The sequence below is a fragment of the Tyto alba genome, unplaced genomic scaffold (genome assembly GCF_018691265.1).
Source record: "Tyto alba isolate M040663 unplaced genomic scaffold, T.alba_DEE_v4.0 Super-Scaffold_14, whole genome shotgun sequence".
Taxonomy (NCBI): domain Eukaryota; kingdom Metazoa; phylum Chordata; class Aves; order Strigiformes; family Tytonidae; genus Tyto; species Tyto alba.
The window spans coordinates 20,573,106-20,600,195 of record NW_024881276.1 but is presented as its reverse complement, the minus strand read 5'-3'; the positions used below and the strand labels follow the sequence as shown (position 1 = coordinate 20,600,195).

At 35.0% G+C, this 27,090-nt stretch overlaps 1 protein-coding gene across 1 annotated transcript in view; it reads left to right on the top strand.

The window, feature by feature from the left end:
* The window catches only part of CFAP47 (cilia and flagella associated protein 47), a 341,806-nt gene that overhangs the window by 308,239 nt on the left and 6,477 nt on the right, over positions 1–27,090 (top strand). Inside the window, exons 61-63 of the mRNA XM_042788270.1 lie at positions 12,220–12,391; positions 13,807–13,968; positions 23,078–23,246. Coding sequence (XP_042644204.1) covers positions 12,220–12,391; positions 13,807–13,968; positions 23,078–23,246 — 503 coding nt within the window. The remainder of the gene's footprint in view (positions 1–12,219; positions 12,392–13,806; positions 13,969–23,077; positions 23,247–27,090) is intronic.

The following is a 27,090-nucleotide window of genomic DNA, read 5'->3' as shown; positions in this document are numbered from 1 at the left end:
ATGTTAAAAGCTATTCCTCACACTAGCAAGACTTCATGTTAGCCAGTGTATGGATTTCACTAAATGCCAATTTGATGTGACAGATCTGGATTGGGAAGCTCACTTTTCAGAAAAAAATTCAATAAAATTGGATATGACAAAAGAAAGATTCCCGTATAGGTGGAGACAAAATATTCTTATAGACCTATCTTTCATCCAGAGAGATTTTAATTTAATTGCTGATAAAGTATGTCAAGTTAATATTGAAAGCAATATGGAGAGAATAATAATGATGAAATGGCCCTATATCTAATTGAAGCCATCTCTCTGTTGTTAGAATAATTGTGGAACTATTTTTGAAATGGTTTTTGAGGATAAGAGTACTATAGCTATATAAAAGATGGTTGAGTGATTTTTTTTTTTACTCTGTGAGAAGTGGAAGAAAGAACAGCAAAACACTTGTTTTTGATTAACAGTTGGTAAAAGCTGTTAACAATGGCAAAATTAAAATGTTGACAAGGGAGTGAACCAGCAATTGAGTCACTCTGTAATGGATTATTGCCCTGTTGTTAAGGGTCACGACTCATTCTGGAAAAGAGGGAACCTGGTAGAAGACAAAGAATAAGGCATCAGAGTAGAAATTAAAGCCTAGATGAATTATTTTATCAGCTACATAATTTTTGTTTACATCTGGCTGTTTGTTCCTTTATTTATGAGTGAAACATACGAGAGATTTGATGCATTGTTTATTTTCTTTATTGAACTGCAATATGCACAGGCATTTTAATGAACTTCAAATAGGACTTTATTTACCTGATGATGATATACAAGGTTACCACTTGGTCCATTAAAAAAAGAAACAATTTAGCATATTTTTTTTTCTCTCAGAAGTACCTCCCCCCACCACCATTTCTTAATATAACTAGAACAGTAACGACAAATACTATAAAAACATTTTGTGAATTGTGAGCAAACACAGTTTGTAACAACAAACTACTGTTTATATTTATATTTACATGACAGTCAGTCATTTCTTTTCTTTTGTCATTTTATAAAATGTTGAAATCCACAAGCCTCAAGAATGAGAGTCATCATTATGTAAATTAAAATTACTTTCTAGCAACTATGAAAAATCATGCTCAGTTAAAACGTTCAACACTTACAGGGAACCAGATCAATTATCATCTGAAGTTATTTATTCAGCTTTACAAAAGTGTAAAAAAAATGACTAATACAAACCCAGAAATTATTCAGTTCTTCCTGGTGATAGTTTTCAGTATGATGTACATCCAGAAAAAAATAAGAATTCCAAAAGAATTGACTGGGTATCCTAGCATAATGTATCTCTGAAACAAGAACACACAAATTAGTATCTCTTAGAAATGTATCTGCAGTTAGCAGCTAAGGGAAACCTAGGCAATACAATTTGCCACAAAAGTCAATGAATTACTTTAATAGTTACATGATTGTGTGTGCTAAAGTTCTATTTCTCCCGTTTGTTGTTCACAAATTTTCCAGTAATTTCTTTGGTTGGGTGAAAAGGACGTATTACTTCCATAGAAAGAGCACCGCTACACCCTTGGTTTGTAAAGACATTGTGGGAAAGCTTCTGGAAGTCAAAACCATCGTCAGCACAGCTTTCCAGTGTCTTGGATGTGCTTCGACAACATCATAGCCCCTCACAATGATCTATCTGCATTAATTTGCACTAGGTTTTTTTGCATTGTTTTCTCATTAATTTTGGGCCATCAACAAAGCATAGCTAATCAAAATCCTTAAGATGTGAACTTTGTAGGTTTTCCAGAAGAACAATGGAGCATTGCTCTCCCTGTCTCTCATCTGTGTTTGCATGCTTTTCATCATAGAAAAGCAAGCAAAGGTTTTATACACCTGAATTTGCCTGACAATGTATCTAACAGTCACTGTAGTAACAAACACATGCACGCATACAACTCTTAAATGCTCTTCTGTTTCCAAGTTACTACATCCTGTTGTCATTTTGTTCTAAAATTCTTTGTCCTTGTCTTCATCTGTCTCTGAAGCTGTACTGTTCAAGTATGGCTGTTGTTAGAGAAAATGAAGTTATCGATTCTAGATCTCCTTCATCTCTCCCACATTGCACATTTCCACTAAGAACGTGAAGTTAAAAGGAAAAAACAAAACTTCTCCAGTTATTATGGAGAATGTATACAACTTTATGTTTTTATAACATAAATGTTATGTAGTAACTTATGTAGCTATGGCCTGTAGTTTTGACAGTTTAAGAATAAGTTGATCTGAAGCTTTGAAGATATAGTTAGTTATTCAAATTATAAGACAGCTAACTAGAAGCTACATAGAATCACCACAGAACATTGAATGAAATTGTAACTTTGAACGATTACCCTTTCTTCAAGCCAGCTGAGGAAGACAGAGTGAAACCTCAGAAATTTGCTGCACACAATTTTTATTAGTTCTGAAACTTGATTCATATCCAAAAAATAACAGAAACAGGTACCTCCCATGAGCTTACATCTGTCTTATAGTAGAGGAATTTACCCTACCCTGTGTTATAGATGTTCCACCTTACATATATCTAAATGCAATTGAGTGGACAGGGAAAAGGAAGCAAATTAATATGACCCTAGGGATTAAGTAACATGTTTTGGTCTCTGTGACTCAGTCTGTTTTATATATTAAAAAAATCAAAAGATAAAAAATGCATCCTTTTGTAATAGACTATAGCATAGTGTAAAACTAAGACATGCTTACAGATTCTAGTGACAGTACCAGAAACAATTTATCTGCCTAAGTAGATAATTCCATATGCATAAATTTAAATTTTTGAATTTGCAATGAAAAAATAATGTGGTATCATTGAATACAAAATTATATCATAGCATAGATACTAGAATTTAAATTATATCAGGAAAATGATAAACGATTCAAGCTTGTGATATAAGACAGATTCTTTTTATCTCATTCATAAGAACAATACTTTTCTATGAACCGATGAGGAACACTTGCTAGGAAATTTTTTCTTTTTTGCCATTTCCCCTTTCAAGTTAGAAGAAAATACAGAGAATCACTCCATCTGAGATTGCAAGTTTATATTACCCCTTTACCTGTGTTTATATTTGTTGTGTAGTGTGCTTTTTTGATTTGCAGAGCTAGTGAGTGGGAGCTTTCAGTATGTGGGGCCATGTTTTCAAAACATAAATATCTGGCTTTGTATTGGAAAATCTTCAGGCTGAGGTTCTTTAGTCTATAGTCACACATGCTTATTTGACCAGTGATTTAGATTAAGATACTGGGAAATAGCATAACCTAAGTTGACATCTTTGTCATCCAAACTTCTAACAAATGCAGCTATGAAAAAAACAAAACAAAACAAAACAAAACAAAACAAAACAAAACAAAACAAAACAAAACAAAACAAAACAAAACAAAACAAAACAAAACAAAACAAAACAAAACAAAACAGAACAGAAACAAATATTGGTCCCTAGGTTTCCATTTCATATGATGACTATGAATCAACAGATATACTGCAAATCACAAGAGCTAACATATGTCCTTCTATGTCCTCAAAACACACAAAAATGTACAATACACACATTCCCACGCTCCATTTCTCTTCCTGTAATCCCTCACAGAAAAAGGTGTAGTTTTCATTGTGTTCAACAGGCAAGAAGGTTCTAATCAGTCTGGACTGTTTATGTTAAGAGAAGTTATCCCATTGTTATGAAGAAAAGTAATGTGTCTGCTTTAAATATCTGCTAATTAAGATTAAAAGGTTTAAAATGCTATATTATTACTCTTCTAAAACCAGCTAGCAATGTAACTGCAATGTAATTGCAAGTGAGCAGTAGCTCAACAGATCAGATTGTAAGGTCTTCTCAGCTTCTGGAAGTACTGCATTCTGTAGCTGGCAGACTTGATAGATGTAAAAGTGCCTTTAAATAAACAGGAATTTCTTTGCTACTTATGTGCTATGTTATTTCAAGAATTGTGAGTTTCAGAGATTTTTGATTAAGAAGCTTTGGATTGGTTTATGACAGATCTACAGAATTTCAAAGGGCAAAAAAATTGTAATGGATATAGGAATCTTTTAAACAGCAGTGTTTTATGACTCACTGAAAAACTGAAGCTAGCCTTGCTGACTAAAAACTGCATCTCAGTGCAATTGAATACATTTGGATTTTTAGCAGCAATCAGCTAAGGTGTTCCTTCTCACTCAAAATTGTTTCAGACTGATCAAAGCTGATCAGAAAAGTCTATTTTTATAAAAGCAAAATCATTCTAATTTTACAGCCAAGTTACAAGACAGAAGCTAAACATAGTCAGAAAACACTTATTTTTTCTTGGAACAGGTATTCTAAACTTATTTATTGTATCATCATTAGTGCAGGAAAATCACCATACATTGTATAGACACACAGCTTATTTACAAAGTGATGCTTAGATCAACAATATTTTAAGGTTGTTTTCCTGAATTTGAAGAATTTTATAAGTAACTATTCAGAAATTGGAATTCCTAAATGCATAATTACTCTTATTCAGTAGGACAACTTATATTTGTACTTTGCATATAACCCTAATAAGGAACTAGGAAGGAACTGAAATATCTAGTGATAGGCTAAATCTATTTGTTCTTCTCATTTGGAAGGTCACATTCATACAGCAGTAAAATGATATTTTAACTGACAAGTGATAAAGTTCCATGAATGGAAATGTTATGTTCCAAAATATGGAAACGGGTCCTTTCTGTCTCCGAGAACTACATTTGACACAATACACGTTGACAGTGTTGGAAGACAAGGCATAAGAAAGATTTCTAAACCAAGTGGTCTTAAGAAACAATTTTGAAAAGAGAGAGAAAGTGACAGTGTATACAACATAATACTAAAAGCTAGAAAATTCTTTGACACAAGAGTGTGATAGAGGAGTCAGAGCAAAATCCATGGTATCCTCTTAACCACCTCTAGGAAACTGGCAATTACAGTTGTTGATGCATTGTCCAAAAAACCCCAAAGCATAAAACATGCCCTGTGAGTTACATATTTCCAGTAAACCACCAAACAATAAAAAAGAAAGCTAAAAACTAGGATACTTCTGATGGTAAGAGGGCACCTGGGAGGGAGGAGAGAATAGCCATAATGCTGACATATAAAAAGACCGGAAGAAACAACCTTGCTATTGCTTCCTGACCTGCAGGTTATCTGGGGACCTATTTGTAAACACACTGCCCTTCCAAATGAATCTGAAGAAATTTCTTTACATTGATAGTTTTCCAAATAACAAGCATCATTTGTTTTAGACATTAATGTAATTACTTGAAGCATTAAAATACATACACATCATTATGGTGAATATGAATGTGAATTTGTGAAAAACCGTGAAATGATAAATAATGTTTTCGATCTAGCATTTGTGTGGGTCAGATTAAATGGTTAAGTTAAAAGATGTCATGAGCTGTAACTGATTTCAGGGGGAAGCAGTCAAAGTGAGGCAAATGAGTCAGGGATACCATGGGAAAAATGATGTCTGTGTGAATTAAGACTACATCATAACATATGGTCACAAAGAAGCTGGTTTGACATTGCATATGCCCAGGTACTGACGTGATCTTTATTTGCTGGAATTGCTACCTAAATGAAGACAATGTTAAATAAAAAAGGAGAATGTTGAAAAAGGAATAGAATGTTTTTCAAAAAATACGTTTTAATGAGTTACTTTAAAACATTAATTTACAGATTAACATACTAATCTAAGTAGAATGCCAGATTAAAGAAGGATAATATAAGAGATTGTCCTGGGTTGAGTGAGGAGTAGGGTTGTTTTTTGGTAGCAGGGGAGGGGGCTATGGAGGTGGCCCCCTGTGAGAAGCTTCTTGAAGCTCCCCCAGCTCCAAGTCAGCTCCACCTCTGTTTGAAAACTGAGCCAATCAGCCACGCCTCTGCTGTAATGTATTTAAGAAGGGACGTGGTGATGAGCAGTCGGACTTGTGAGGAGGAGTTGCTGCAGCTGTGCGAACACCAAGGTCAGTGGAGGAACAGAGGAAGAAAGGAGGGGGGGAGGTGTCCCAGAGCAGAGACCCCCCTGTGTCCTGTGGTGAGATGGCAGGGCAGCCCCCCGCTGCCACCCATGAAGATCTACGTTGGAGCAGACATTGATTTATGGCCTGTGTTTCATTTTGCCTGGGTGATCAAGGTGCTGTGCCCGAAGAAGGCCGGGTCTTGTGGGAAAAGGTGGACCCTGCTGTTGTAGTTCAGTGCTGGGAGGATTGCAGCACGCGGGGGTGTCCCACGCTGGAGCAGCTCAGGAAGGGCTGCAGCCGTGGGAGGGAATCCAGTCGGAGGAAGTTAGTGACCCATGATGGAGCAGTGTGGGAAACACTGAGGCATGTGGGAGGAACTCATGCTGGAGGAAGTTTGTGGAGGACTGTCTTCTGTGAGAGGGGCACCACAATGGAGCAGGGGGGGAAAGTTCCAGAAGCTCCCCCCACTGAAGATGGAAGAAGCAGCAGCAGCACTGACTGCGCCCCCCCATTCCCTGCCCCTGCGCCACTGCGGGGAGGAGGTAGAGATATCGGGAGCAGAACTGCACCCGGGAAGAAGGGAGGGGTGGGGGAAAGGTGTTCTCAAGATGTGGCAATGCTTCTCACTGTCCTACTCTGTTAAATGTTGTTAGTGTCTGTAATAAATGTATGTTCTTTTTTTCTTCCCCTAACAAGTCTGCCTTTTGCTCGTGACCATAAAGGGTGATTTTTTCCCCATCCCAGTCCTACCTTGAACCCCAACCTTGCTCTCTGTCCCTTCCTATTGCCAGAAGAGAAGGGAGAGAGAGTGGCTGCGTGGTGGTTGGCTGACGACCAGGTTCAAACCATGGCAGATATCCTTTTGTTTTTCATGAAGGTTTTTTTTCAATTTACTGTGCCAGATAATATCAAAATAAAGAGAGTGTTAAGAGGGGAGTATGGATAGGTTTAATAAAAAGGGAATTAGTTGGAAAAAGATTCAGCATGAGAGAGAATATATGGAAACTAGCTGGAAGAAAGAATGCAGAAATACATGTGGAACAGCAGATGCTAGATGCCTACTGTATATTTCATATACATGGATTCACTAACTTTAATTTTATTCACTAAATGATGCAGTGTTTTGAAGAAAGGTATTCTCAAAAAATAAAGAAGGTGTGGAAAATGCTTTCTACTGCTTTCTTTAGTAGAAATATGCTTTAGCAGTAAAAATCTGTTTTAAGAAAGAGGAAAAGTTAGCAAACAGAAAGTGTAAGAGAATATTTAGAAAAGAAATTCTGAAGTTGGTTGCTAGAGGGATAGGCAGTGGAATGCAGTGTAGAAAAATATGTAGCTAAGAGTGAAATTCTGCAGAGCCTTGAAAATATGGATGAAAAGCTTTAATTGGATATGAAAAGAGAGATTAATTTTCAGGGAATAGATATAAAGATGTATATGCAGAACTACAGTGAGGATTTTCTTTAATTGCATTGAAGACCAATGAGTATATTATAAACAGGAGACCACTTTATTAGCCATTTATTTCTTTGTATTTAAGGTAATTTGGTGTCTAGCATTTAATGAAGTATATGATGTTAACTTTGCTGTTATTTATAATGCTCTACATACAATGTTTTTGCACTTCTATGAAGAAATCTAGTGAAAGGCATACTCATGTACAACCGGGTCTTTTCGGGTTCTTGTGCAATTTGTTTATTCTGCTGCTATTATCCTGAAGTTATGACATTTCACAGTGAGAAACAGATACTTACTTCTCACATGAGATTAATTTCTTACTGCCTAGATGATTCTGTCTACTTAAATGTTAAGATGTTCTTGACCAACAGGTTTCCTTTTACTTTTTTCCTTTATTACTCTTATAATCCACTTCCTCTATTCACTTGAATATTTACTTGAAAACTGTATTAAAATTATTTAATCTACTGTACAATAACATATTCTGTCTACTTCTGCTTTCACTACCGCCACTGCTCCACTGCCTACTGAGTTCCAGCACTGTGTGTGAAGACTCCTGGAAGATAGTGGAGAAGTAGGAAAAAGACAACTATCAGATGAGAGCTAAATAGGGCTATGAATAAAGCTATTTCACAAAGTTTGGAAGGTCAACATTAGATGCCAGCTGTCTGATAGAAATGACTAGATATGGTCTGGTCCCATAGTTCAGAATTTACCGGTCTGGAGATTATTAGATCAAGAGAGGAAGAAATCTTTGTTAGGTGTCAGGGCTACAATGGATACTTAGCCTTGAAGAATTAACAGAACCAGCAAAAAAATCAGTGAGAGAGTGCAATATGTTTACATTCAGCACCAAATAAAATCATTTATCTAGCTTTTGATAAACATGAAGTCATAAGAATATGAATGGTTGAGCTTTCATTCAGTGTTTGTATTTTGTAATTGTGCTTATCTCCTTTATTAAATAACTGCAGGTAAGACTGCAGCCTGCTGAATGAGATGTGAGGAAGGCCAACTTAGTGAATTCACTTGCATCTCTGCTTTATTGCATCTATCCAAGGGAAAGCCTCCGTAATTAGGACAAGCATTTTTCTGATCTGAACCTCTTTCCATCACAGTTTTAATTTCCTCCTGTCTCATTGGAAATGAGACACAGTGCGAAAGTAAGACGACCCCCTTAGAAAGTTCCTCTCCCTTGCTGTTTTTGTGTCACCAAGTCCGCTGCAGGTTAAGCATTATTTGCTGGGAGCTCAGGTAGCTGCATCTTCTTTAGGTATCCACAAGGGACTGCAGGGTCACAAGCCAGTGTCCATTAGATTTTTGTCATCAGAAAACACACTGTGTAGTGAGCTGGTCTTCAGTGAAGTAAAACGCTTGCTTTTCAAAAGTATGAAGGACGTACAAAAAACTTCTCTAATGACAGAGGGAAACTCTATTCCAGGTCACATATATTCAGTGGGCCTCTCACAGTACCTTCTATAGACATTAGGACCATCACTGCCTTTATAATTAACTCTCTTGAAGCTTGAATACAGTTTCTTTTAAACTAAAAAATTCAAAGTCCTGAGGTTCTTATTATGTGAACCTGTTAGGCTTGTCTTTAATTTCTAGATGTATGACATTTATGAATTAGTTTTACTGTAAATCCTAACAGTCACAAAAATTCAGATTTGCCCAATTTATATGCTTAGAGATGGAGTTTCCACGCTATCATTCTTACGAGTCAGAAAATGTATTTTTTAAAGAGTGGTCTATTTCCTTTCATCTTTTTAGAGGCTATTCAAAAAAACCCAAACACAAATCCTCAGCACTTTAAATCTAGTGCTTTTTAAGAAGTAGCTTTACTAGCACTTGAAAATACATGACATCAAAGTCATAGAAGTGTATAGCTCAAAAATATTATTGGTTTTTAAACATAATTGCCTCAGTAATTCTGCATACACAAATACTGCCTAAATACATACTACCTTTTGGAAGTCTTTACACAAAGGAAAACACTTAAAGACTGAGATTGTCTTTCAAAACTAGAAAAGTTTATTGCTTTAAAAAATTTGTCTTGGAATAACTGCCTCAAACATGTATTCTTACTCATTTTCTTACTTAAATAATGCATAATATTCTTCAGGAAATATGAGGAAGCAATATTTTTTATAATTGGAATTTCTATTCCCTAAATATAACCAGCTATATATAAATAGCATGCTTATATCTTCCCAGTGTTTGGACTGATAAATATCTCTATGTTGAGTCAGATGTGGTTAAAACTCTTTCTGCTGGTCTCTACAGAACAGAGGTGGATTAATTAGGGTGTACTTTATAGCTGCATGTGTATTTTACAATTTGCATGAGATAAAATAAGAATTTTACCTATACTAAAATGATGATTTTTAAAAAGAGAACTAGTGAATGAAAACATACAAAGAGCTGGGCTAAAGGGTCAAGCATATTTGAATAGTATGCTATACTGTATTTGGCATTACTTTAAAGAAAATGTTAATTCTGTCTCCAATGTTTTATTTATTTCACTGTTTTAATTGAAACTGAAAATTCTAAGGGTCAAGAGAACTCTGAACATGTGACAATTTGGACCAATTTCTAGAAATGATTCACAACATTTTTTTTTCCCTTTACCTGCTGCCAGTTTGCTTAGGTAGCATGTGTATTATACAATTGTCTAAAATCAAATATTCACATATTCACAGAGACTTCCCATAGTATGATAATATAGTAGTCTGCAGGGTAGCTGTGGGGTAAATCTAATTATGTTTTTCTTTTTCGAACAATGTTAAACTAGATCAGTAGAGTAGATCAAAACCAGTTAAGGGACCAGCATAATGAAGCTTTCAATTATTGGTACTTATAAGTGCATCATTTTTCTTTAGGTGTTGTAAATATTAACATATTTTAACTAAATACTTAATATGAACATATAACAGGTTATGAACCAGCCTGGAACAGAAAAAATTATAAATATTTAATTACTTCTGCCTAAAAGGTACTATATACATCTGTCAAACCAAAAGCAAATGTCTTTGGATAATAAAAGCAACAGTCAATTCACAACATTTTCTTCCTAGCATCTGAACTATAAAATAAGCTTTTCCTGAGTAGCATTGTGTGATATAACTGCTGAAAGAAACATCTGCTCAACAGTTGCAATTTTCTCACTGTGGAATGCTTCGAGTGCTGTCATCTTTTCTCTCCTATAAGAAGTTAATTTTCATGTCTGAATCTTTGTGTTTTGGCATTTGTCTAGGGTGACTACTATTACAAGCCTAGGGCTGTACTGGATCCTGAATGTATGGCATAAACTTTATTGTTTTCAAATAAAGAAATGACAAAGCATGGAACAATGTAGGATGATGGTAGGAATTTTATAACCTGTAGGAAAAATGTTCATATTTAATTTCATTATAATAAATTAAATTTATTGTAATAAAGTTAATTTATAATAGATGGATTGATACATAGAAATCCTGTATATTTTTTACTTAGAGTGCAGAGTGTATCTTCTATGACCAATAATGCCATATGTTGGTAATAATATTTTGCTTACCTCTATGTAACTAGCATAAATTATATAGACCTCTGTGTGAAGGATCCACTTTAAAGAATCAGAAATGTTTCAATATCAGCTGCTACATTTCTTAGGGCTAATCTGTATGTTACAAAAATGCTAGCGCAAAGGTTCAAGCTTCTTTTAGCTAATGAAGTAGGAAGAAAGGATTTGTACATTTCTGAAAAGGAGAAAGGACTACAAGCATAGGAAGCTGTCTCTATACTCTCTGAAATTTGGGTAGCATAACAGATTGTCAAAACCAAAGTAAGTTTTTGCTCAACTGCCTCACAGTGCATTGTCTCATGGACTTTTTATGTAAAGAAATATGCAGTCTGTATTTTAGAATTCCAAGTTGGAAGACCTTGGCAATGAACTCTGCAGCTGACTGGCACTCTATAGCCAGCATATGCATACAGGGATGCATATATAGGAGTTCTGTACAACACACTGTATTAAGAAGCTGTGCAAATACAAAATGTGCCCTGAGATATGTGTTCATAGTAAAATGAAATCTCCTCTAGGACTTAGTGGTTGTGTTAAAAGACTTTTCATCCATAAAACATGTAAAACTTTTAAATAGATTAGCAGCTTGAGATTCTTTTCCTCATAGGAATGTTCTCTTCTGTGAACAAATTACTATTGTATACTGAGTATCACAGTTTTCTTTATTACAGCTGGATGAGACATTTGATTCAAGAAGATCAGCTGTTTATTCTTCTGTTGTTACTACTTGGTCTTTTCATACCTGCTACAGGGAATAAGAGAAGAGGCTGCTAGTGACATCTTCACTGTTTTTCTCTATTCTGTTTCTCAGGCTTGCAGCCATCAGTAGTACTGATGCCCTTAATGACTTTTTTTTTTGAGGTTGTCCCAGTGACATTACTCAAAAATAATATTACATTCTTGCAATTTTCATTTGGCTGATAAACTAGAAATATCTCACCGTAATGCAGAAGTGGTGGCCAGAACAATATTGTTACTACTGTTCACATCTAAGTAAGTATTCCAGCTTCTATTTTGCTGGAAACTATATAGCCTTTCATATGAAACTGGAAGATTTTGTTATGCAGTCATAAGCAAATCACTCATGTTTTGAATAATTACTTGTTTTCCATTTTTAGTAACAAAAAGATTTGTAACTACTAGCCAGACAGCTGTGTAACATTAGAGTGCACACAGACTGACCTTTTTCTCTTATATCACTTAGGTTTCTCTACAACAATGGAATTTCTGTATGATTTGCAATATCAGTCAAACGAAATTAAATCTCAGCTTGAATCTTTGGTTGGTATGCATCTGGTTCAAAGAGAATGGGATACCGAATCCAGAATAGTAACGCTGATCTTTAATATAGTGTTTGCACCTAACAAGCCAATGAGGTAAGCTCCTGTTCCATATTACCAACAGAACATGCAATAAAATCCTGTCTGGTCACTCTTAGCTATGAAAACACCTCCCTGCACTGTTTTCCTCATTTCGTATTCACCTCTGAGATCTATTATTTTAGATTTTTTCACTTGCTCCTTCTCAGTATGATATCTTAGATATTAAAATTGACAGTGTTTCTTTTTAATGCCTGCAAGATGAGTCTGTTGAGTTACTGCCTCAGACTGTGTCTGCATCTATTTACTTCTAAACATCGGAGTACTGAAAGACTTCCAGTGAAAATTAGTTGTTCTCAAAATTTGCAGAAAGCATACAGGCAAGATGGTCTATCAGTCTTGAAAAACTTTTCCTAGACAGCCATCTGTACATATTCTTTGGCTGGAAGGGATAATTGAATTTGAAATTAGTCTCTAGTGCCCCAGTAATGGCAGTCCACAGGAAAATATTATCCTCTTTTACAACTGTGATGTGAAAAATTATGGGTTTGCTTTGACTTATATTAGTACATCCCAGCTCGTAAAAGAAAAAAAAAAACCAAAACAAAACAACTTCAGTAAACAGCTTCAGTAAGATGCAGGCACAAGGTAAATTCAGAGGCTCAACTTTACCAGGAAGATTAGGGACCAATCACTCCTGAATAGCACGGGTTGCTGGAGGGAACTGTATTTGCAGTAGACCAGAAGGTTACTGAAATAAAGATCAAACCTTTAGGGAAAAATTGCACCTACCTCATGCAGTGTCATTTTGTCAGAAGGGAGATTAATTTAGAAAGGCTTTTTATTTCTGCTCTGACCTTTTTTTTTATTATTATTTTTTGATTTAGTTTGTTTTCTTATCTTTATGTACTTGAGATCTATCAGACTTCATGTAGAGGACTTAATGACTGCAATTAATTAGTTTCTTTGTTATCAGAATCTACAGCACGAACTTTCTAGAGACAATCTGAAGACATAAGTCTGGAATTTTTCTAAAGTACATAGACCTCTGTTGAATCTATTTGATTTTAATATGAACTGCTAACATAGTTTAGACCAAATTCTCCTATAACACCACAGTAAATAAAGAATAATGAATAAAACAAACTGAGTTAAATTTGTTTAACGCAACAGAGAGTAAGCAGCAGAAGAATAATATCTCATGGCTGTGTCCATCATTTTGCTTTCATATTCTGCCCTTTCTTGTACTTTGCTGCAAATATCAAATGCTATTTAGTTTACATTCCAAAGTGCAACTGGTGTGTACTATTCCACATAAAATTAAAGATGTATTCCAATTTAAAACCATCTGTATTTTCATTTTACCGTAGTATAATTCTACACACTCAAGGCTTATTTTGGACATTCATTTACTGAGTTTATGTGTGATAATGCTGTTCTTTTTAATGAATGTTTTTATCTGAATTTTTAAGGAATGAAGCAACGCTAGTAGTACAGTGCACTACAGGAGGTGTTTGGAAGTTTCCAATGCTGTTCATTGCTACGGAGCCAGAAGTGGATGACGTCATCAACATTGAAGCAGTTGGCCTGAATAAAGAATCTATAGTTGCCTTTAAGCTTACAAGCCAAACAAGGTAAAAAGAAGTATGGTGAAGTTCTTATGCAGTTTTCTGAGGCTAGAACTCACACTCAAATACATCAGATAGCATAGATTTGGGCAACAGAAACATAGCTGAGCTGCAGCTATTTCAGTAATACATCATTACTTTCAAGTTCTGCATTGTATATGTAACAAATGTGATTTTTAAATTGTGCTGTAGGAAACAGAAACGTTCTACATTTAGGCTGTAGCCACTCAAGGAAAAATTTGCGAAATAGTTCCAAATGTTTATGTTATAACTTTAAAGTTTTGCCCTGAAATGCTTTTGTTTTTTTAACTGTGTAATACAATGTTAAGGCAGGTGTGTTCTGATATTAAAGTCTCACTATTAAAGCCTTGATGTTTTTACTCATAGATTGTTTTTCAAAGTTCTTTATACTTATACCAAGTTAAAAACAAGCCTTTACATTGTGCTTTGAATATTTCTAAATGTGCCATTTTTTAAAACATTATTACTGTTTTATTATATAAGCAGCTTATGAATTCATCTCTACTCTTCCACTAGATCAAATAATTTTGTCATTCTTCCATATTTTGTTACTCTCTATTTTAAAAGTCCTGTAGAAATCTCTGTTAATATATTTTTACATACTTTTCATAATTTTCTCAGAGTTTCATAATGTTATAGCAAATCCATAGTGTCATATATTCTATAGCAGAAAGTCAAGGAGTAAATCATGTGGTGCTGCTAGAAAAGTTTTAAAATAATAAACAGAGACCCTGAAAGGATCACGATGCTTACAATCTAATTAGCTTATGGAGGGTTTTAAATTTCCTTTCTTCTTTGAAATTGAATTTTTTTTACCGTGTGTGTAGAAAGTGCCAGATATGCTGATTGATAGTTAACTTTCATTGTAGATACTTGCTGTTGTAGCATCCCCAGCAGGAAGTGTCCTTAGTTCCAATCAATTTATTTTTTTAAAGAGCTTATTTCCAAAATCTGTGCATCTAAGATGGACAGATGTTCCACCTTTTAGATGACTGTCAGTGATGATAATTATTGAGGACTCTGAAAAAGGCTCCTATCACAGTGTTCAAGTTAACAGCTTCAGTAGAATGGGCTGTTTCAGGAACAAAAGTGAAGCAATTGCTCTGGCAATACTGTAATCTCCTGGTAGGTGTTTGATAGTAGTGAAGAGACCTAATGTTCTTCAGCAAGGTGTTATAAAACTTAAATCATTATAGTTATATAAAGAAGGAACCATGATGGAAGACAGATTCTCTTTCCCTTAAACAAATTGCAACTTTATTTTTCATAACAGATTCCCCCCCATACATGTCAAATACAAAGTGCAATGCCTGAATATACTGAATAAGGTCCATGTTGTAAATAGTGCCAACAACTGCTCTGTAAGTGTTACATTGATTTATCTTATCTTTGATTTGTTTATGAAATTTTGGTGGTGGGGGTTTTGTTATAGAAATAGAACACTCAGCCAACCAACATTTAGCATACAGGATCTGCAGTTTAAAAGCAATTACACAAGAAACCCGTACATTACAGATGTAATTTAATGCTTGAATAACTCAAATAACTTAGATTAAAAATAAACCCATGAAATATTAAAATATGGATTAAAAGTTTCAACTGGATACGGAGTGTCATCCTATAGACCTTCCCTGAAAAAAATGATCAGCCCTTTAGAGTTTTTTCTTAAGTAAACTATTAACAACACAATCCCATACAGAATCAGTTCTGGAATTTAAAGAGAGGTGTTTTCTTCTTCACCCTGCATATAGATAATTTCTGTCTACCTTTCTTATGCTGGTAAGTACCTCGTGGCACTGCTACCTTGAGAATAACTGGGGGGAGAACAGATGTATTTCTGAGCAACCTGCTAGAAAGGGACTCTACAGCTGTGTCTTTTTCTCTGTCTGCTATGTGCAGAACAGAGTGGTTGCACAGCATCACGGAGAAGACCTGTGCATCTTTTTGGTCTAGCAGGGTGCATAGTGATGCAACAAAAAATATTAGAGAACCATGGGCCCAAAAAAAGGCTTAGTAACTTGTTAGGACATATTAGGATTCTTGTATACATACTAAGTTGAAAGAGGATCTTTAGTGATCCACAGAGCATCTTTGGTGACCACTACGAAGCTATGAGTTCAATGGTTTTAGCTTGCTTTTTCTTTACAACTATTGCAACTCAAATGTGGGCTTCTCCCTTTAATTCCAACCCTCCTCAGCAAAATCCTCAATGTGTATGAAATATTTCAGACTGAATTAATGATTTTCCAGTTTACCCATAACTACATTTGATGAAACGTTGAACAGTTACAAATGGGGGTAGTTGATACTCTGTTCATAATGATCTGCAGTAATGAAAGCTCTGAGACTACATGAAAATATGTAATGCACTCACTGTTTTAATACATTTAAAATTGAGACACACATGTCCCCAGTGAGAAACAGACCAATAGCTGCTTCAGTAAATGATGAAAGACACTGAGAATGCAGCCAGTTGTGTTTGTTGTATGAAGAAAACTCAAATATATTTTTTAAAACTGTCTGCTCCTAGGACAGTTGTGTAATATGAGTAGTCCAATATTTTACTTTCAGCTTTAAAAGTTCAAAAGGGATATATTGTTGAACAGTTTATTGTAATGGTATTAAGATTGGTTAGAGTCAAATATACAGATTTCACTTAAGTAAGAAAATTCTGTCATTTTTTAACATTCATAAGTGACCTTCTTTGGGTTTTGTCACAAATGTAGGTTTACTTCATCACCAGCTGAAATCATTGACAGCATTTCCAGAGGTAATTTGCTTTGGTACAAGCCTCTAATGTTTGTGTTAGCATTAGTGTTTGTTTCAATACCAAATGCATTATTGAATGCCAGTGGTTTACAGAACAACAGTGGTATTAGTATTAGCCAAAAAGAATAGATAGAATTTTATCCCTGGAAATAAAAATTATAGAAGCTTTATTGATATCCAACTCAAATAATTGGTCCATTATTTTATGCTGATGTCTGTAGTTGAAACGGAGAATAAAAATTCCAGAAGTGATGTTTTGTTTAAGAAAACTTGTCCTTTCTGTATTTGTTTTACTAAAAATAACTTCTTAATGTATCCTTAATCAATTATGGTTTGGGATCAGAACAATTGTATTTATACAGAACTGGTTTTTGGAGAATATTTGCTACTATATATTTCTGTACAGAGGTATTTTGACAGTTGGATTTACTTCTTCACATTAAAATACTGATATCCAGATACAGCAGAATGTTACCTTATTTGGTTTTCAGTGCAAATACTTCAGTAGCCAACATAAAAGATGTAGATATATGAACACTATATTCACTTGAATTTTTTTTTTAAAACTACATTACTTTTGGTTGTTTAGTCAAGGTGGTGGGTAACTCTCTCCTGTTCATTCTATCTGCATATTTCTCATACACAGAGCCTCCTTTCACCAATATAATTCTAGCTTTCCATGTACATGTTAGTGATTGTTTTAATCACATATTGCTCCCCATATACAGTAAAATTTTATCCATGCTTCCATCCCAACCTCTCACTCCAATCCTGAGTTACAAACTGTGACTCAGTTATCACAAACCAAATATTTGTTACACTGAGGGAACTTCTCAGATGAACTTAGACTATGCTTCAGAAAAACATATTTAGTCAGCACCTGTTATTACAAAAGCAATGTTTTACCAATATAGTCTCCATGGAGTGGTATCTGCAAAATCCAAGGCTCCACCAGGTGATGGAAACAGAGCTAGAATAAAGAGAGAACAAATACAGGTGGACTCTAGAAATGAGAAGAAAGATGAAATTAGGTTTTAAAATGACTGCATGAGCACTCTTAGTTATCGTCCTTATATTTTCCTTACTTCTATTTTCCTTACTTCTTCTATGCACATTTCCTAGTGCATAGAATAAATAGTCGATCAAACACATTCCTTGATCACACAAAACTAATTTTAGTGCTGTCTGAAGAATAGTGAGTGATCCATTTTTTTTTTTTTTTTGTATCCTCCCTAATTGTGAAGGGAAAAACAAAAAAATGTTTACAGTCACAACTTTAAGAAATATTTCTGGTTTACTGTAATTACTGATGTATTTCATTAGAATTTCCATGAGCCAGAACTATTTATGCTGCAAGAAAATGCATTCATTAAGTTCTCAGCACACGCACCCTTTCCTCACCCACTCACAGATCTCTGTGCACGTTACAGGCCTAGATTCCTATGCCAATCTCTTTGTTGCCAGTTCTGCAAGACTCTACCATTAAGCTAAAGATGTAATTAGAATACTTTATCTTAGCATTTCTCACACAGTGGCAGCTGCAAAGAACAAAATCTGACCACGCTCTGCTTTTGGAGTCTGAATGGAGACTTGTAGAAAATATCAATAATGATACACATGTGGCAGAGCTTCCAAAAAGTTATGATCATCCTTCCTAAAAATACAATATCTGGCATTTCACACGTTTATCCAGGAGCTGTACCTAGCCATGTCACGTGGAGTGCTTTTAGCAGGAAAAGTCAGTTTATAAATCTGCAAATACAGTACACTTATTAAGAACAGGAAGGAGACAGAAATCTTAACATTTTGTGAAGATAAAAACTGTAGCTCCTGCTTTGATTTTACAAAATGTACACAGCAAAAGTGGTGTTATAGTTGGTAAGCATTCCCTCACAGTCATTAGTCATGCAGTGTTTCTTCATATTTTTTGAAAGTCCTTTAATTCTGAAACAGCCTTTGCAAAGCTACAGAGTGGTAATTGGAGCTTCTGATGTACAGAATTTTCTGATGTCCAGAGTTCAGGATTTAGAGTGGTCAGTTAAACCAGAATTGGTTTTGGTATAAAACTTAACCAACATTGATAAATAATGAGGATTTATTTTCCTAATTTTTTTCCACTGACAGCTTTTTTATTGAAAAACATTTATCTTAATCATATTATCATTAATAATTTTATAGAATTTGACAACTGTATACAGTTAATGTTTAAAGAACTTTATTACATAATAACTGAAATTTCTTGTGTCTTGTGTCATCCAACAACTACAAATTACAAGAAGTAAGTTTAGTTATGATTAACTGGTTTTGGAAGCACATTGCACACTTTCAAGCCATATCCCTCATTTGCTTAAGAAGTTATATACTTTACAGATTAAGACATTTTGTTATTCTACTTTTAATGAAAAAAAAAATGATCAAAAGCATTGTACATTGTTTTATATGTATAGTTTGCAAAATGCCAAATTTTGTAAAAGAATACATTTCTATAGGAATAACTTAATACTTCAGTAGTTTGAGGAATAAAGGAGTAAAGAATAAAGCTATTTTGAGCCTTAATTTAATAAAACCTTATATTTTCAGATTGCTGGGTGTTTTATAAGTTTTGCAGTGAGATTTCTATGAGAAAATGAATTTTAAGGTTTTCTTTAATTGAAAACACAAGGTACTATTCTTTTTTAGTTTACTAATTTGAAAATTGCCTTAACATGACAAGACTGATAGGCACAAACTGCTATTTAAGAACAGTACTATTTAAGAACAAGATTAAAGGACTAATTATAAATATGTCTATTAAATACTAGCTCCATTTTCACTCTTTCTGATCACCATGATTTCATTGTCCAATGATTATTTAAATTCAAATTAATATTTACTCATTCATTATTTGAGCAAGGGCAGAGTTCATGTTGTCTGAAAGCAACAACAAACCATTACAACAGGAGTTATGGAACATGCAGGTGGGAAGACACATTTGCTTTCTCTGGTTTATATGGCCTCTATATTTACTAATTAATTTGTGGGTGGTTCAATGTGTTTTCAAAACTCTACACATCGTTATACTTTGTGTATGTTAGTATCTGCCACCCCTGAGTTAAACAAAAGCCTTCTTGAAAAAAATGCAGACTGACTCATCACTATCCTTCATGGTCAAGAAATGGTAAGCAAAAAATTGATTCCAGAGCTGTTTTACCTGAAGCAGTAATCAAAAAGGAGGAATTAATTTTTAATAATTTTAAAACACATAATTATTAATTTTAAATTACACGCTAAATATACAGACACTGAAAACAATAATGTCTGAAATTCAGGTGCTATTCTGGGAATTTTATTTCCATCTTTCTCTGTACTATAGGAGATGAGAATGACAAGCAATTTACTTATGCTAGTGAGCTAGTAAGGATGCCAGGTGATCTCCCTGATGTGAACATCAGTGAAAACACTGTTTTTTCTTGAGATGTCATCTTCAGATATATTTTTAAATATAGATTCATGATTTATCAGCACTGAAGGCACTGTGAAATGTTCCTCTTTCTGATTGTGTGTGATTAAGTTTTTAATTGCTAGTTCTTGTACTGTTAGCCGTATCTTCATCAGAATCCCTACTGATTTATCATTATGGCTATACATTTAATTGGACAGAATTTCTATTTTATTTATTGGGACATAGCTTCCACTTCGAGGAACATTTTGTTTCCACTAACTGACTTGACTCTTTTGTTTAAAAGTGCCAGGCTTTGGGGATGGGAGGGCAAGGGAAGAGACGGGTAGGGAAAGAGGAATGGCAAGGGTTTAGGCATGACTATATGTGTTCATGTAGGTATGTGTATATGTATATACATTTTACTCAACACAGAAAAAAAATATAGCTGCCTCTAGAACCTTCTGCCAATGTTGTCAAGAAGCATGTAGATTTTCTTTAAAGCTTATTAGGTTTTCTCCATTTTTCTTTGTGAATATTAAAATCTGACAAGGTTAATGTATTAAGATTTTTTTCTCTAACTTGGCAAATAGAGATCAGTTCTGTAGCAGTTTCATTTTAAACTGTCTGGTTCCCTTGTCAGGACTAAAACTATAGCTTTTTTTCCTGTGCATTTTTGAGGAATCATTTATGGTCTCTGAAAAAAACCTGCTGTTGCATCACACCCTACTAAGATGCAATTTCTGCAGGAATAAAGTGCTTATTTTCTTCTGTGCATGCAGCCTGTCCCATCTCCCTTAGCATTTCATCATTGAATCTGTAGTCTATCATGCTCTTGTATGTTTTACGAAGACACAAAGTATTTATTAGAAGTCCTCATCGCTCACTACTTATCAGAAAACAGACTGAACATGGGAGATCAAGTGCTGTCTTAAATGTTCCTAAATCTACTGTGTAGAGCAATGATGTTGGAAATAAAGACCTGTCTTCAGGTCTCTATTTCCAGAACCAGGGTTTGAATATTCATCTCAGATATTTTTGATGAGTTCTCTACTCTGCTCTCAGTCTAAGAAGCATTACTTCTTTTTCATCCTGTGCATGTCCTTTGTGTGTATTAAGTATGCTCTAAGCAGTCACAGCTGAACAGTCCTTGCAGGAAATACAGATATGAAAATCGAAGTTTTACATGGCACATAGATGGGAACTCAGGCCATAGTAGGATTAGTGCTTATGGCCAGGGCTATAAACTCAGCTGCACACCTTTAAGCACCACGAAAGGAGAGAGTCAGCATAAGTTTGATGTCACAAGATTTGACATGTAGAATGTAGTTTCAGACATTCAATAGTATTGTCCACCTTGCTGTTTCCTAAAGGAAAATGCTAGGCTAAATCTGATAACGCACCCAAGTCCGATAGCACTGCTAAATATCAGTTGTTTTGTTTTGTTTTGTTTTGTTTTGTTTTTGAGGAGGCAGAAGCAGTTTTGTTTCTGTTTCCTGCACTTGCACTATTTGTTTCTATAAACTTACAGTGTGACCTTTCTTTCATGTGAGCATTTTGAATTTAGGAAAACCTTTCAGGAGAATGTATTCCAAAGGAGAGCTATTTTTAAGCAAGATGACATAGGCCCAGCATACCACCCACGGAATAACACTTGCCCAGGAAATGTGGGACATTTCCGTAGCAATATGAATTGTTATAAAATATTAAATTTTACTTCTTTGTATTTTCTTTGAAAAGCAGTGTCACTCCTGGTGTGAGAAGCCATGAATAAACATATTTGAACAGCTTTTATTTGAGATGCTGTTCGTTTTTCATTCTTCAAGTCTTATCAACTGAAAATGTGTTCTCTCTAAGCATGCATGATACTTGCCCTTCTGTACTGTGGCAGGGTATTGTGGATTATTTTTTGACCATGCTGCTGTATTTCTAGTTTTAATTTCTTTTGTTCTCTTCCTGTCCAGATAGTGATAGAGTTGTCCTCACCAATACATATAAAGACAAAAAAGACAATGCCTGACTGGAAAATACGAAAACACACATTCTTTTCATGCTGAGAAAGTTTATGGCAAAGAGTCCCTAAAGAAATGTGACAGACAGGTTTCAGTTTGGGATTGGCCTAAAATTGTTTTGTAGTCCTCAGCCACTGTCTTTACCAGGAATAAGACATTTTCTTTGGTTCAACAGTACTGCCATGAAACTAACAATTGGACAAGATCTGCAGTGCCCGTGACACAATTTCTTTGAGATAAGAAATGTGCAACACTATCGATAGAGAAACCTAATTATTATTATTACAATATTTTAAAGTGTTTAGTTTATAGGATATCAACAATATGGAAAACAATGATGGAAGATTATTATTTTCTATATATTAATTTCAAGGCTTTCAGATCTCCCTCCCAATCTAGTAACACTCTACCAGATTGCAAACTCAGTTCTAGTCATAAAACTTAATAAAATGGGTAGCTTGTAAGTTTTGCTTGATTAGAGACTGGAAAAATAAGGGACTTTAGATAGGAAAAGTGTATTTTCACTCTGACATGGAGTTTATTTCTATCACCACTATTACATCTTTACAGGTCAGATGATTCTTTTCTTTCTAGTGGAAAATACTATCATCATTCTGTAGTTTTTAGAATATTTATAATAGAATGTAAGTACATTTGAAATGGAAGACCAATATGCAGGTCCCTGTGTAGAAAGATTATAAATAATTAGAAATTAATGTAAATAATTACTACAGAATATTTATTCTGTATGTAAGAATGCTATTAATATTCTACACGCATTCCATGGGCTGCCAAGTTCCCTGAGTCATGCCACATGGTGGCTTAATGTTAGATTGTACATAAATTGTATGAAGATACCATAAAAGGCACAGCATCCTCCTGTGCTTTTCCGTAGGTACCCAGAGCCGTTCACTGCACACTTCCTGGCGGGCAGTGATCCTGCATTCCTTGTGCTGCCCCAAGCTGGAGAACTCCTTCCAGCAGGCACTGTGGGAACTCGTATAACGGTGGGATTCAAGCCAAGGATGTACGGCAAGAAGCATACAGCAACACTTGTAATTCAGGTAAGCCTTCCTGAATGCAATACACAAATATAGGTTCAGGAGGAGTAGGAAAAAAAGGAATCCTATACAAAAAAAACCAGCATTGAAACACACGTGATGTACTGTGATTATTTTACTACTCTTCACAATGGTCAAGAATAAAACTATATTTTTAAAATTAGCTCATGACAAGCTGGAAAAGCAGATTATATTTTAATTTCTATGTTACCTCTTTGTCATCATCACCAGAGACAGATACTTATGCTGATATGTTTGCCCCAGTTCTATAGACAACATGACAGAATGACTTTTCACAGAGAATCAAAATAATCATGTTAAGAACTGGTGGAGAATATATGAGTAACTGAATATGTGAGGCCAAGGCTATTGATTTTACTTGTACCATACCTCCTAGGATCAAAGGCACTAGAAGCTAGATACTAAACTATAGAAAGCAGTATTTCAGAACACAAAGCCAGGAATAACTTTTTAAAAACAAACTTCCAAATAAAAAGAATTCATAACCAAGTAGCTTCAGTAAGTCTGAAGGTCAGGAAACATTTGAAGATATTTGTTCCTTCTGTAGTAAAAATGTCCTTATTAGTGCAGGAATTAATTTTTAAGTTTTAAGTCATTCTTTAAAGGGAAACTGCTTGTCAAAAACATACAGTTGCAGCAAACATGCCAAACTCTCTACAAATCATGGTTTGTAGTTTAAATCTATTCACTGCATGCTGACAATGTTTTTGGGCTACTATATTAGAAGTGAAACAGCAATATTAATTTAAAACAAAGTTGATAAAAAGATAACATGGCAAATGACTATAGAGTTTTATCTGAGTGACAGTTTGTACAACGGTGAAAGTGAAGTTCAAATTCTGGAAAAACAAGAAGTCCCTTTAATCCCTCCTACTTGTTTTTTTTTTACTGTATTAGACATTTGATTAATTTAGTCTTTTTACATAAACAGCAGCAATGCTTATTGCTCTTCCATTTGACAAAGAAAATAACTGAATTTATTCTGTGTTCTTTTATATTTACATAATACTTTATGACACATCTACAGAGCTCAGAAACTTCTAATGGCTTTCTGGAACTGAACTCCTGTTTTTAGGAATTACACATGTAAACATACTAGCCATGCTTGTCTTTGGTTTACCTTCCATCACTAATGAGCTTTAGCACAATAAATTTGTCTGGAATGGGATAAACATGATGGTCAAAAATTATTATTAGTTTTCCAAGAACTCAGTCAGTAATCCAAAGCTTCCTTTTAGAAATTGGTGGGTACAGATGGACTTTGAGTAATTGGATTTTTAGCCTGCATCTATTTATACCTCAGTCTCTGGTTAAGATCTAGGCAGATGGCTCTTTATGGCCCCAGCTTTGGTACTGTGCATGGGTATAGGAAGTCACTCATACATATTACATATACATACCGGATCATATCTTATTCCTGTATGTTCAAAAATATGTTGAGGGCTCTTAATGCTTGTAAGTGCAATTTGGACCAATATTACACCATCACAGTATGTTTGAGATATTTCTAACATTCTTAGTCCAATTGAAGTATTGTTTCAGTAATGTTTTCCTGAGGCTTGTGTTCTCTTTGCTCTTATTGACAGCCCTTTTGTGTGCATCAGACTTTCCCCCTTTCCTCTCCACACACACTTTCATTCCTGTAGTTCTAATGTAAGCCAGACCATCTGCGGCTGTGTGTGATTCTGCTGCCACGCTCTCAACATTGACCTGAAATAAGACTTGATGACATGTTGAGAATACCAGATACTCTTTTCTGCCTTTCCTGTTAGCTGAGATAATTTTCATTAGTGACCTTCGGGAGACAGATTTAGATAGATGGCAAAAGCAGTATTAAATCACTCTTATTTGGGGAATAATAACAGAGCTGGTGAGATGCAATTAATGTTGGACCTAACACTGAAGAACTGCTCTTGCAGATATCTTTTCTATCCAATATACCGGCTGAGGCTTTGGGCTATTTTTAGAAACACTGAGGAAGTTTCTTTTATTTTACAGTGTCACATCTCTTCTGATGCTGCTGTAGTAAAGGACTACAGCACTCTTGATGTAAAATTTCCTTTGCATTTCTGAGGGTAAAGTCATAGTCCTAACAGGAACATATTTTTATTATTAAATTCTATGAATAGTGAGTAGCAGAACTGTCAGTTTTGTGTGCTTCAATGAACAGTGATAATTAGGCTGTAAAGCAGCAGAGATGACAGTGTAAATTCTTTGGTTTATGTTGGTCATTACAATTATGTTGTAAAGTAAAATGGGAGGTTAGGATTACGGAGGAAGATCCTACAGTCATCTTTTTCTCATTTGTTGTAAACATTAAACCCAAATATTGTGCATGCAAATTTTTTTGTTTAGTTACCCTGCTGAGAACCCAAACCTGAGGAGCTAATTAGTGTTAAGAGATTACAATTTGTCTTTACCAGAATTTAGTGTGTATGTTTTATTAACTGAATGTATATATACAATTGAAATAATGCAGCTTAATTTATATTTTCTGCACAGAGATCAGGTACTTCATAGGATATTTTGTGGATTCTTTAAGACTTTAATATTCATGAATACTTACAGTAGATTTTATTAATGGCAGAAAACCTTAATTACTTTGCTGAAACAATTAAATGTTCTATAACCATCATTAAAACGTTTGTTCTCAGTCAACTACCTATCAAAACAACTGAAGTTAGACAATTACTTGAATAGCTGTTAGGAATCTTAATTTTGCAAAAGTGACATAGAAAATTACTTAAAAAATTTCTGTAGATCAAAGAATGAAACATAATAAAAAGCCAGGAAAGACAATCATCATGCTTGCTTCTGTAGCTGTGAAAGAGGACATCATAATCTAGTTGAGCTACAAGTAAGAAACAGTGACAGAGCAACTAGAGAGCATTTTTAAATAGGTATTATTCCATAATGAAACTTCTGCATTTATAATAGTCCTCATAAACAGCACAGTTCTAACTGAAAAAAAAATGCATTGCCACTAGTGATATATTAGTGCAGAGAGCACGCTTCTTAGATAAGCTATCAAGTGCTGTGAGGGGAAAAAAAGGAGTGCCTCAGTGCAGGGATACCTCAGAGCTAGGCTGTGATGCGCTGGTAAAGATGAACTGAAACCCGACAGAGGTTAGGGGTGGCAAGATGCAGCTGGGGCAGGGAGATGCTTCGCGGAGGCTCCCTGGGGCAGGAATCGCTGCCAGACACAAGACCGAGCAGCCAGGAGGCTGGCGAATGCTTGGAAAAGGGTGAATTCAAGCTGGCTTACAGTTAATTTCCTCGCACTGTGCTGAATTCAGCTAGAGACCCGAGCAATTGCTTTGTAATTTGTGGGTGAGACTTCAGAGCTATTCTAAAGCAGAAGGTACACAAAATAAGTCTTAAATGATAAAATAGATGTCAGAGCGAGCCAGATTGCAGGTAACATTATCAAGCCCTCCAGAAGTCAGGCTTGTGCACCTTTATTACTGAATAATCACTAATTTAGCCTATGGAAGATAGCATATCAAACCCATTTGTCATGCTGTTCTGGAAATAAATGATGCAGTGTGCAAGCCACAGTACCCAGGTGTGGCTTCTCTAAGCTTGACTATACAAACTTGCATATCCTGACAGCAAATGGTACTGTTACCTATTCAGTAGCTTGGTGAAAATATGATCTGCATTGTTCCTCTTGGATTTTTTAATTACCGTAGTTTAATGCTATTCTAAATTATATCTCTTAAACAGAATGAGCAAGGAAAAATGTAACAAAGTTAATATGATAATTGAAACAGCTTCATATTAAATAAGGTATCAGCTGTGTCCATCACCACTGGTTGATGTTGAC